This window comes from Salvelinus sp. IW2-2015, linkage group LG30 (assembly GCF_002910315.2).
Source record: "Salvelinus sp. IW2-2015 linkage group LG30, ASM291031v2, whole genome shotgun sequence".
In the NCBI taxonomy this organism is placed as follows: Eukaryota; Metazoa; Chordata; class Actinopteri; order Salmoniformes; family Salmonidae; genus Salvelinus; species Salvelinus sp. IW2-2015.
Genome location: NC_036869.1, coordinates 17,687,740 through 17,700,887, shown reverse-complemented (window position 1 = coordinate 17,700,887; position 13,148 = coordinate 17,687,740). Strand labels below are relative to the sequence as shown.

At 42.5% G+C, this 13,148-nt stretch overlaps 1 protein-coding gene across 1 annotated transcript; it reads right to left on the bottom strand.

Annotated features, from left to right (window-relative positions):
• Positions 1-447: 447 nt before the first annotated feature.
• On the bottom strand, positions 448-11,819 carry LOC111954960 (zinc transporter Slc39a7). Its single transcript, XM_023974936.2, has 8 exons — positions 11,733-11,819; positions 10,683-11,122; positions 9,708-9,876; positions 9,476-9,556; positions 5,902-6,024; positions 3,202-3,315; positions 1,538-1,734; positions 448-1,294 (listed from the first exon to the last, which is right to left on the bottom strand). The coding sequence occupies exons 2-8, from the start codon at positions 11,115-11,117 to the stop codon at positions 1,040-1,042; spliced, it is 1,374 nt and encodes a 457-aa protein (XP_023830704.1). The 5' UTR covers positions 11,118-11,122; positions 11,733-11,819; the 3' UTR covers positions 448-1,039.
• Positions 11,820-13,148: the final 1,329 nt, after the last annotated feature.

Below are 13,148 nucleotides of genomic sequence, written 5' to 3'. Positions count from 1 at the left end.
CAAACATCACTTGGTCAAGACATTACAATGAAGTAGGGTTGAAGAAATTAGGTTTTGAAGGACTGTGTCTACTTCCCCCGAATCCTGTCACTGGATAATCGGTTAAATTTCCACATGGATAGCCCACCCTAAATACATATTACTGTACTTCCACATTATGCAGGTATGAAAACCTTTAAACAAGTAGATCTCCCTAGCTAAATTGCTCAGTAACTGCTGTGTAAATGTAGACATCTAAAACAGCTTAATCATTCCCAATAAGTCCCATTCAGGAAACTGATGACATTTCAGGACACTCTTGTCCTCATCGATGTCAAGTATCCAAGATGGCTGCTATTTGGGGACCTGGTTAATGGACTATACGTTACAATGTAGTGCTCTTAATTTAATTGGAATGTTCCAGTTATATACTAATATACTCTGATCCTAAAAAATCTTGGAAAATGCCCTAACCACTTAACTGTCTAGTTCTATTGTGTTCAATCTGTGATCTCTGCCAGTACAATTMAAGGTAAAATAAACATTACAAATATTTGTGTGTGGAGGCCATTCTTGATTTTAGTTAACTAAATGGACAGATTCAATAGTTAAACGGCAACTTAAAAGTACATTGTTTTGGGTTGCCGTTTTGTGACCAAAAAGGGAATGAACTGTGCAATTAATGGACTACAACTCCCGAGTCATCTGCCTTGCTTTTCTAARTCTCGGTTTGATGACCTATCGGACTTAGACATGGTGACAGTCCTGCTGATGAGGACTTTGTACAGTTCAGAACTTCTTAGTCATAATCCTCCAGCTGGTTGGTGTTGAAATGCAACTCCCTATTCAGGTCCTCTTTGGAACAAATAGTCCAGTCCTGTGAAAGCTCTTTGTCGGTCTCTTCTCACCTCTCTCTCGCTCGCCTTTAAACTTCATCAGTCTTTCCTTCCAATCACAACAATGATATAAATCCATCTCTCTGGTTCAGTCTCTCCTCCCCTCTCCAAATACCTCCATCTCCTTAAGCGCTACCACCCTCTCTTATTGATGACTCAATCTCTCACTCGTACTCTGCGATTAGCACCATCATGTAAATTCCAACCAGCATCGCCAGGATCTCCATCACCGATTGGCCCAGACTAGAGCGACCAACCAGCAGCTCGGGCAGGACCGTCACCGTGGCGATGTACACAAAGCCACCTGCGGTGAATGGCAAGATCCAGGCTGTGGCGGCCGCGCCCACCCCCTCAGCCAATAGGGAGCAGGCTGTGCCGGCAAGAGCCCCCAAGGCTGTCAGCAGCTGTAGACACATGGCCTGATGGGAAAGAGGAAGTTGTCAATGGACATCTCTACCTACAGAGACTTTCTGATGCAGTTTGTTCAAACAGAAAAGACACACAAATCTTACAGCTGCCACCATGTGTGAATAGGCTTTGGTTTGTAGTCATGACAGACAACTGAGCATGTTTCAGTACATAGTCAAGCACATTTCCGTTTCCTGTGTGACAACAGTATGTGTAACATCAATTGTTATGAAAAGCTGAAGCTTGTGCATTACCTTCTTCTTGGTGCAGCCAGACTGGACCAGGATGGCAAAGTCGCCAATCTCGTGGGGCACCTCGTGCAGCAGGATGGTGAGAGTGGTGACTGTGCCTACTGCTGGGCCCACCAGGAACGATGCCCCGATGGCCAGCCCGTCAGTGAAGTTGTGTGTGAAGTCAGCAGCCAGGTTGAGGTAGCCCGATACCTTGATATCTATATTGATAGGGACGTCAAACATTCAGCACAGAACCTTTGTGAAACTAGAGCACATGGTTAAATTGTGCTTAGGAGCATTTGTTTACTCCCTCCATGGTTAAAGTACAAATAAATAGATGTCAATTGTTGTAAAAATGTGAGAGTGTACTACATTTACTATCATATTAAAATATTGAATTACTTTGACATATTTAATTGTTATATTACGCTAATTTCCCTATGGTGGACAAAACATGTTACTACCTTATTAAACAAGCTTGCATTTTCACCACATACAATATAGTGGAATTATATGCATCCTTTTTTCTTCAGATTGGTCATGTTAATATCCATGTTTACAGTCATCACGAATGTATTAAATGGATTGCTTTAAACGGATTTGGTACCATTGATTTTGTGATACGCGCCTGTCAGTCGCAGGATTTAGAACAGCGTTCTAATGGCCCAGAACATTTTTTCTCTCTCTGTAGAAAAGTTGATGGGCGCACACCAATACACTGATTTKAGACCCAAACTATCATCTAAATAACAGCCAACCCTTGTCAGTGTTGATATCCTGCGCCGGGGGTCGCGATTCGTTGAAGTTAAATGACAAAGCAACTCATTTGTTTCTGCCCCGYTTCGGCAGCCTCCCAGAATCTCCATCCGATATTCTAGAATTTAGATGATTTTGAACCGTGTTAGWTTAAACAGCGCATACACCCCGATTGTATTGATTCCAACTTGATATCGATGGAGGTGATTAGCAAAACAAATTGGCGTTACACTTACCACGTTGGCAACCGACTTGAATCAAAATGCAACACTTCTAAATGTAGCTAAGTGTCTTCTACAAGTTGTCCTCCGACCCAGGGGTTCCCAGTTGTGGTAGTTTCAACAGCACATACAACTTGCTTTCCCCCCTAATCATTATGAGTGATCTATCAATTTGGTGTGTGTGCAGTTTATAAGGTGTCCTTTAAAAAAACAATACAAGTAATCTGATTACTATTCTTGCACGTGTGTGTAGATAGTACATTTTATGTTTACAATACATCAGGAACGGTTTCTACATATTGGTTATTGATTGGGACACATTAAAACTGTTGTCATTGGGCTATCATTCTCATGATTTGCCACCGGAAACGTACGTTTCAGGAAATGTAACTTTCAATACTCATTTCAAATGGTATTGTACTTAATCTGGTAAAAACTGATGAATGAGTCCAAAAACATGCTGTGTTTGATTTATTTCGATGTACCAGAAATCACCAAAATGTGTTTGCCCTGCTTAATATTGAAAAGGGAGAATGGACAATAATCGCAACAGTTACACGCAATAACAGAGAAACAGGATTGATTGGAGGCTGGTAAATGAAATGCTGTCAAAGTGAATATTCTCTTTGAGCAAAATTGGTTGAGATAAAAAATTTAAAAAAGCAATTTCACTAAGAAATTAAGTGGCAATTAGTCAACTCTTCTTACCTGTAGTTTTCTCCTCCACTCCTTTTGGAGTCTTCTCATCTTTGCTTTCTTTTCCAGCTTTCTCACCCTCCTTATTTTTTCCCTCCCCGTCACTCTCCTTTGCCTTAGGAGCAGCTGAAAATAGAAGAAAAAAAGACATGTGCATAACTCTTTGGTGTACTGACCATCCCCCTTTATTTAACTAGGCAAGTCAGTTACGAACAAATTCTTATTTACCAAGACGGCTTAGAAGAGCAGCATCAAATCCCCTAACCATACGGTAGCTCTCGGCAAAAGGAAAATCTCAATGAATCAATGTTCAGATTTCAAAACGGACCCAGAGGTCATGTTACAAAACCAACTAGCTGCTAGCCTAAAGATGTGGCTACATTAGCTAGATCTAGGGGTCCTAGGTCTAGGGGTCCTAGGTCTAGCTAAATGGTCTGTAACCTGATTTAACCTGTGAATTTATCTGACAGGACAGAGTATGTGGACCGTGTGGTATGCATGTGCCCAAGAGACAGCCACTTTACCAGGTTCCAGGGCCTGCTCAATCCTGACACACGAGTCGGCTAGCCCAAGCAGATCATTTGTTCATCGTGACAAAATAAATATTTAGAAAAACAAAAGTACAAAAAGGCCTACACCAAAACTAAAGATAACATCTCACACTGATTGCAGATCCTTCCTAATTGCTCACACCTGCGTGCTTATCAAGGCTTCACGGCAGAGCTGCTGGCCTCTGGGGATGGAGTGTGGGAAGTGGTAGTGTAGTGCAACTATGCTCCTAAGCCTTAAACTAAGAAYGTTGKGTCAGTAACCAAAAGGTCGCTGGTTCTAATCCTTGAGCAGACAAGATKAAAAATCTGTCGACATGCCCTTGAGCAAGGCACTTAAACCTAATTGGTTCTGTAAGTCAATCTGGATAAGAGCATCTGTTAAAYGACTGAAATGTTAATTTAACTACCTAACCTATTCCATAACAGACATGCAATGCATCCAGTTCATTTGGAAAGTATTCAGACCCCTTGACTTTTTCCCACATTATTACAGCTTTATTCTAAAATTGATTACATTTCTTCCTCATCAATCTACACCATAATGACAAAGTGAATACAGGTTTAGAAATTTTCGCAAATATATATATATTTTAAGAATACCTTATTTACATAAGTATTCAGACCCTTTACTATGAGACTAAATTGAGCTCAGGTGCATCCTGTTTCCATTGATCATCCTTGACATGTTTCTACAACTTGATTGGAGTCCACCTGTGTAAATTCAATTGATTGGACATGATTTGGAAAGGCACACGCCTGTCTATGTAAGATCCCACAGTTGACAGTGCATGTCAGAGCAAAAACCAAGCCTTGAGGTCAAAGGAATTGCCCGTAGAGCTTCGAGACAGGATTGCGTCGAGGCAAAGATCTGGGGAAGGGTACCAAAAKAAATATGTGCAGCATTGAAGGTCCCCAAAAACACCGTGGYCTCCATCGTTGGAAGTCTAGAACCACCAAGACTCTTCCTAGAGGTGGCTGTCCGGCCAAACTGAGCAATCGGGGGAGAAGGACCTAGGTCAGGGAGGTGACCAAGAACCCGATGGTCAATGACAGAGCTATATATATATATACTTTTGCGAAAATGTCTAAACCTGTATTCACTTTGTCATTATGGTGTATTGTGTGTAGATTGAGAACCTTCCAGAAGGACAACCATCTCTGCAGCACTCCACCAATCAGGCCTTTAATTGTATAATAGCCAGACGGAAGCCACTACTCTTTTGGAGTATACCAAAAGGCACCTAAAGGACGTTGACCATAAGAAACAAGACTCTCTGGTCTGATGAAATCAAGATTTAACTTTTTGGCCTGAATGCCAAGAGTCACATCTGGAGGAAACCTGGCACCATTCCTACGGTGAAGTATGGGTGGCAGCATCATGCTGTGGGGATGTTTTTCAGCGGCAGGGACTGGGAGACAAGTCAGGATCGAGGGAAAGATGAAAGGAGCAAAGTTCCTTAACCTGCTCCAGAGCACTCAGGACCTAAGACTGGAATTCACCTTACAACAGAACTACGACCCTAAACACACAGCCAAGACAATGCAGGAATGGCTTAGGGACAAATCACTGAATATCCTTGAGTGGCCCAGCCAGAGCTCGGACTTGAACCCGATCGAACATCTCTGGCGAGACATGAAAAAAGCTGTGCAGYAACACTCCCCATCCAACCCGACAGAGCTTGAGAGGATCTACAGAGAATGGGAGAAACTCCCCAAATACACGTGTGCCAAGCTTGTGGCGTCATACCCAAGAAGACTTGATGCTGTAATCGCTTCCAAAGTTGCTTCAACAAAGTACTRAGTAAATGGTCTGAATATTTATGTAAATGTGTTTTTTTATTTTTTTATATCATTATGGGGTATTGATTCGTCGTTATGGGGTATTGTGTCTAATTTGATGGGGTAAAAAACGATTTAATCCATTTTAGATTAAGGCTGTAACATAACAAAATGTGGAAAAAGTCAACAGGTCTGAATACTTCCGAATGCACTAACAGGAGGAAAAAAATGCATTGCACACAGAGGGATCATTTCAAGGCATGCGAGTTATAGTAAAAAAAAAGCTAATGTTGAATTGACATAGCAGGAGCACACGCATCAATTCAAATTGGCCTTTTGTTTTCCCCTGTGCTACAAACTCCAATTCAAATTGATTACCTACCGTGAGAGTGTCCATGTCCATGTCCTTCCTTCAGGAGGCGAACAAATTTTTCCACCACCAGGAAGGCCACAATTCCTCCGAGGACCCACAGCCCTACTGACATCATGTGACCATGGGCGGCACCTACAGGTATGACAAGGAGCACCGTCAGGGACATGCTGTTTGCCAAAATGGGGGCAGACCCCCCCCCCCCCAAAAAAATAAAGAGTATAAGAGATTTCTTAAAGCATGGAAAATACTAGTATGTGACCATTGGTGATTGACATACTGCACAATCCAAGATGGTAGCAAGTCAGTCTGTCCRTTTGTATGTGTGTGTGGTCCTTGAGATCAGAGTTATGTTTAAATTAGCCTGAACCTGTTTAGAGAAGCAAACACTTTTGATGTGAAGGTGGATACTGTATATAACAAACAAAAAAAATTGATCTGTCTCAATTTCACAAAATGTACTTGTACAAAGATTTCGGATTGAGAAGGCCTTTTTTTCCTGCCTCGGGCCACTCGTAAACTGTAGACTACACCTTTCTGGAGTTGGAGCTCGCCAAATAAGGAGTCTGTCTGCGCGCAAGGCCTGCTACACGAGCGCAGGCGCACACTGAAGGCTTGGAGCGGAGAAGCGGTTACTGGATTGGAAAACCTGATGCACTGTGGGGGGGRAAAAATCTACGTTGTTTTACACAACGTCTACTGGTCGTTGCACACCCGTCCTGAAATACCTCTAAAAACTGGCATTATCTGTTACTGTGCCTGCTCGTTACTCAATGCCATCCTGGATTAAATAGGCTGAATGATCAATGCGTGAGTGAATCATCTTCACCTTATGCCCTACAACTTGCAAACACTCCGACGAGACCATCATGTCAATACCACCAGGCACTTGGTCTCTCTCTGCAATTGCATTTCTACCACTCTCAAACACAACTGGACCTACACTTGATGGCATACTTCCAACATCTAAAACTATCGAAAGACTCGGCCTATTGACAATGGTGCTGGTTTCGCCAAGTCCTCGCGCATTGGGCAACAGATACATTGTTATGCTTTTTATTGTTGATCTCTGGTAATGTCGCTGAATCCCGCTCAATTAATTCATGCGCTTACAAGACCGAATCCCAGAGCACCTAACAAATCAACGCTGATGGACATTATTCTAACGTATACCCCTCACAAATACACATGGACTGGGATATTCTGTAATGATGTCAGTGATCACTGTGCTATTGCTTGTGTTAGAAATACACAAATGACCAAAGCCAAACCCCGTTATATTTAAGACATTTTAGACAGTTTGATGAGCAAGGGTTCTTACATGATCTGTACCATAATATTGACAGAGTAAGTCTGATTCCCGATGTTGACACTGCCTGGGACTATTTTTATATGAAATTTGTGTCCATTTGTGATACGCATGCCCCTGTGAAGACATTTAGAATCACTGGAAGGGACAATCCCTGGTTTTCAGATAACTTAAGAATGAATTAGAACGATGTCTCTTGGGCTCAAGCCAGACATGCACATGCTCCTGTTGACTGGGCCTCCTTCAGAGCGCTAAGAAACAAATGCACAGGATTGATCAGGAAGTCCAAATCAGATGACCATTTAAATGCAGTCACAGAGAACCTAAACAACCCTACCAAGTTCTGGAAGCTAATCAAATCAGTGTCAGGTTCTAATGTATCCTCTGRCCTTCCTGACCATTTAATGATGGATTCTAATGAAGTGAAGGATAAAGACCATATTGTAGGGGTTTTTAACAAGCACTTCATATCTGCTGCTTCAGTTTCATAATGGTGGGGCCCAGGACTCTAATGTAAACTCTGTTACAGTAAACTATGATATAGGCCCTCATGTCAACCATTTTAACTTGGTGCCTGTTTCTTATGCTGAGGTCWATAAAGCACTAAAAGGCAATAGACACTAAAAAGTCTTCAGGTCCAGACAACCTGGACCCCTACCTCTTAAAGATAGAAGCTGGTATTATTACTGAACCTGTGGCTCACATTTTCAACTTGAGTCTCTTGACCAATTCCATACCCGGCATTTGGAAATCAGCTTATGTCCTCCCGCTGCTAAAGAGTGGAGATCCCTCAGATGCTAATAACTATCGTCCTATCTCCAAAGTCTATGAATCCCTAGTGAACTCAGTTTAAAAAAACATCTTAGTTGATAAGAACATACTGAACTGGGTTCAGTCTTTAGATCGGGGCACAGCACCACAACTGCAGCCATGGCAGTGGCAAAGGACATCATTAATGCACTTGATAAAAGGCAACATTGTGCTGCTCTGTTTGTGGATTTATCAAAGGCATTTGATTCAGTTGACAATGAATTGTTGCTTGCTAGACTCAGTAACATTGGTCTCGGGGAAGGGGCAGTAAATTGGTTTAGAAACTAACTTTGACAGAACACAATGTGTATAYACTGACAATCACAAGTCTGGCTTTCTTGAGATTAATAGAGGTGTGCTCCAGGGTTCCATTTTAGCTCCTGTGTTGTTCTCCCTTTTAATTAATGATTTGGGAAATGGGATGCAACCAGCAGTTACATCTATATGCAGATGATAAAGTCATATATTCATGTGCTCCTCTGGTTCAGGCTGTTGAAGAGCTCCAGACTGCTTTTCGGTCACTGCAGGCCTCCCGCTATGGTCTCAAACTGGTCTTGAATGTACAAAAAAAACTAAATTCATGACCTTTACCAGAGCTCGAACTCTGCCAGAGAAGGTTAGCATCATCACATCTGGTGGCTTATCCATTGAAATAGTGTCATCCTACAAATACCTAGGTATATGGTTGGATGACAAGTTGTCCTTTAAAGTTCATATGGATAATCTTGTGAGGAAGCTTAAATTGAAAATGGGTTTTTATTTTCGTAATAAGGCTTGCTTCCCACTTATGCCTAGAAAGAAGCTTGTTCAGGCCACTTCTCTCTGTAATTGATTATGGTGACTTGTTGTATATGCATGCAGCCTCCTCTGACTTACAGAGACTGGACTCCATTTATCATGCATCCTTGCGCTTTATTACAAAGCCAAGTCCCTCACCCACCATTGCATCTTGTACGAAATGGTAGGTTGGACAACACTTTATAGGCTCAGAAAGCTACATTTGTATGTGTTCATCTACAAAGCCCTTTTGGGTAAACTCCCTCTTTAACTCTGTAGTCTGGTCTCCTTCACCACAAGCAGTTACCATACCCGGTCTGCTAGGTGGTTGCTACTTAAAGTCCCCAGGACATTCACAGTATTAGGCAAGACTGCCTTCTCTTCTTGTGCACCAGAGGCATGGAAAATTCTACAATCCATGCTTCATCTAGATATATGTTAGCGCCACTGAATGAATTTAAAATATTGATGGGAGACTGTTACGGAGGACTGTAAATGCTTTTTTTAGGCTGGATCATGTATGTTTTAATTCTGTAATGTATTGATTGTTGCTGCCTTCTTGGCCAGGTCCCCCGTGAAAAAGAGACTGAAAATAATTGGGCTTTTCCTGGTTAAATAAAAGGTTAAATTAAAAAATATATGTAATGGATCAGCTGGATAATATGATGGTGTTCGTAAATGTAGATATACCATGTGAGTGGCCATGATCCTGTGATTCTTCACTGTCATGAGAGTGGCCGTGTCCCTCGTCTCCATGGTGAGAGTGAGGCACTGTGTAAACAAGCAAGAGATAATAAGAAAGAAATACAATGGATAGACTGCCATGACAACATCCTTTTAACTACAAACCAATAAATATGTATGGAAAAGGTGTGGAATGTCCTCCCTTCACTTCAAGTAGTTGTGTGATACTGACACTAACCCAGGGCGTGAGGGATGAGGTGTAGGAAGGCATCTCCCAGCAGGCCACCAGAGGCAAAGCTCAGCAGCACCTTCAGGAGGTTCTTGTGCTGGTCTGTATTGGACTGGACTGGGATCAGGAAGAGGATGAAGAAGGGAGCAGCACTGATCAGCAGGGTGGCACCGATGGCCTAATGGTAAGAATAGGAGAGAAGAACAGACAAGGAGAGAAGAACAGACAGAGGTCATAAGAGGCCATTTTAAAAGTGTGTGAGCAGGCGTGCTTGTGGGTAGTAAAATAATCTCACACTTGATAAGGATGGCTGTTTTGAGTTCCAAGGGTATCAAACCAATGTAATCGACTTCATCAAATAAGGAAAGGCTATTGCCTGTCTACAAAAGTACTTACATTCCAACCCATTCAATAATTGAATGCCAAATAAATACATTCCAATTCAGGTCCAATTCAATTGACAGTACCTAAATAGTTGACCTGTTGAGTCGTGCTGACCAGGACATTTAAATAATGGTAAAATAGTGTCTAACAAACCTAATTCTTTTGAACATGGCAAATAAAAATTTTAACTTTACAACAGAGACGCATTTCGACTGCAGTGAAAATCGACAGAGTTATTGACAGTACACTGCAGTGAGGTTGTCTGGTCCAGTTGTCAAAACCAAATGAGTCAATAGAACTCTAGACAAAACTTAGCAACAGACTCACTGGCAAAGGGAAATGTTTTTGTAGAAAAGTAATAGGCAGCCTGCGTTTGCACTGGGACTCAGTAGGAAAGTCAAGAGGTTGTTTGAATGAACAGGAGGGATACCGACTGACAAAGATGTGACATTTTGCATATGATTTGATATAAGGTAGGCCTTGACCACTAATGGACATCTAAATATAGCACGGGACCTGGACAAAAATCATGTTTCAAATATCCACAACAACACATTCATGTCCCTTCATGAATGGCTCCAAGGTCTCCACTGACAATACCTGCATCCAGAGCTCCACTATGTCCCTCTTCTTTCCCTCTGCCTCCCTTATCACCCTCTCTCCTCCGTGGGTGTGCCCGTGTCCACTCTCCTCGTGCTTATGTCCATGGTCATGTGCGTGACCGTGGTGCGACTCCTCAGCTGGGGGAAGGTTGGCCTCAGCACTCCACTTGCTCGCCCCTTGGTGCAGTTTCTGACTGCCATGGGAGTGACCATCGGAACCGCCGCCCCCGTGCAAGTGTGCATGCCCATGGTGGTCGTGTGCATGCCCATGGTGGTCGTGTGCATGCCCATGGTGGTCGTGTGCATGCCCATGGTSGTCGTGTGCATGCCCATGGTCATGAGAGTGGCTATGAGCAACAGTTAGCTGGGCGGCTAGCAACAGCACTGCTCCTGAGAACAGTGTTAACGCTAGCAGACGTCCATGGGCCATCATCTCACCTAGAACAGACACACAAAGGGAACATCTATGGTTACAGTTGCCTGCCTTAGTACAGCAACACTAACTTCATATATCAACAGCTTAATTTCATCATGATTGTGGGTAGTTACAGTGGATGGGTTACGCTAGTTAGTTATCATATAACACATTATCAAACATTCCATTGACATCCCATCTGTTAACGTTACACCTAACAGYATTCCCATGATGGCCTTCTGCTAAGGAAATAGGCCTAACGTTACACTTTTCCATTAACTCCTCGTATAAGACTGACTCAGGAAGAGGGAAAGGGTCCGAAATGGGGAAGTAGYCTTGCTGAGTAGCTAACGTAGCTAGATGCCCTTAAAGTGATGGATTGAAAGAGATGCGATTGTTGTTGTACCTAGCAAGTTATCTAACGTTAGCCACTAACTGTCTGGCTAGCAGCTAGCCACATCGACAAAGATGCATGTGAATGCGATTAAAGGAATGCAGATGTCGCAGTTTATCTTGCATGCAACGTGTTGTCGGGATAATTAGCCAAGTTAAGTACAATAGCAAACAACGGTTGGCTAACGTTTGCGGTGATGACAACAATGTTGCAGTATAAGCGAATTGCCACACACTCACGTGTCTGCTGTAATTATGCAGCGATGATAGATAATCAAACAAATTCTTCCAAACAGAGCAAAGTGTCTCAAAGGTGTCTATTCATTCTCAGACGTGGCATTTAGTCAAATCATTAGAAACCTCGCGTGATTTCATTCGCTGTTGTAAATAAAGAGTACCTGTCATAATATCGCGAGATTTATGTTTTTGTCATCTCTCATCCGGACTCAAAGATGGTGGATAGATGAAGGCGTCCAACTCAGGCCGTTTACCATTGGTGCACATTGACTGACCCGTATATAGGACGGAAAAAATAAATTAACGTACTCCATGCTTCTGTTATTTCATTAAGAGTCTCTCCCTTCTCATATAAAGTTAGGATTCATGAGATTTTTTATTTATATGAATTTTTATTTCACCTTTATTTAACCAGGTAGGCTAGTTGAGAACAAGTTCTCATTTGCAACTGCGACCTGACCAAGATAAAGCAAAGCARTTCGACACATACAACAACACAGAGTTACACATGGAATAAACAAACATACAATCAATAATACAGTAGAAAATAATATWTACAGCATGTGCAAATGAGGTAGGATAAGAGAGGTAAGGCAATAAATAGGCCGTGGTGGTGAAGTAATTACAATATAGCAATTAAACACTGGAATGGTAAAATGTGCAGGAGATGAATGTGCAAGTAGAGATACTGGGATGCAGTGGCGTGCCGTGGGCCTGGGGCCTGGGGCCTGGGCCTTCAGTGAGGTACTACACAGTCCCACCCGAATTAATCCACCTCTTATTACCATCATTATGATGCCATGGCTCTAGACACTATACATTTAGACAGAAACGCAGTATAACCAGGCGTTGCGTCACCTTGAAATTGACAAATTGACATTTTTGGGTAAACAAGTGTTTACCCAAAAACATGACACAATCAATGAGTGTTTTCAATATTTCCCTTCACCTTTTCATTGTGCAGCTCCGTTGCCCTGCGCGCTTGTTCGTTGAGCTGTAGATCCACTCCGGTGTCCCCAAAAGTTTTCAAAAGCACCATTGCTTGTAAGTGCCCAGCCGTACTTTGGTGTCTCGTTGCTGCCTTGGTTAGACAACTCAAGTTTGCAAAGCCAGTGTGGCTCCAAACACCAAATYGATCACTTGCAAATAATAGGCATTCCCAGCAGTACAGTTTGCAGTGCTTCTCGGAGCCTGTGAGCCATTGATAGCGCTCGTAGTTGGAACCCCTTTCCCGCCTGTGACAGGCTTTGTAGCGTCGGCGTCCGGCGACCTCTCCTTACAATGTCTAACTTTTCTTGAAAAGTTCGTCTTGAGAATGGCGTTATAATTATATCCTCGACCAAATCGATATCTTCTCCTCCTTCCGCCATTGTGGGTTGAAAAAACAGCTTAGTAGTACGCGAATTAATTCGTTTATCA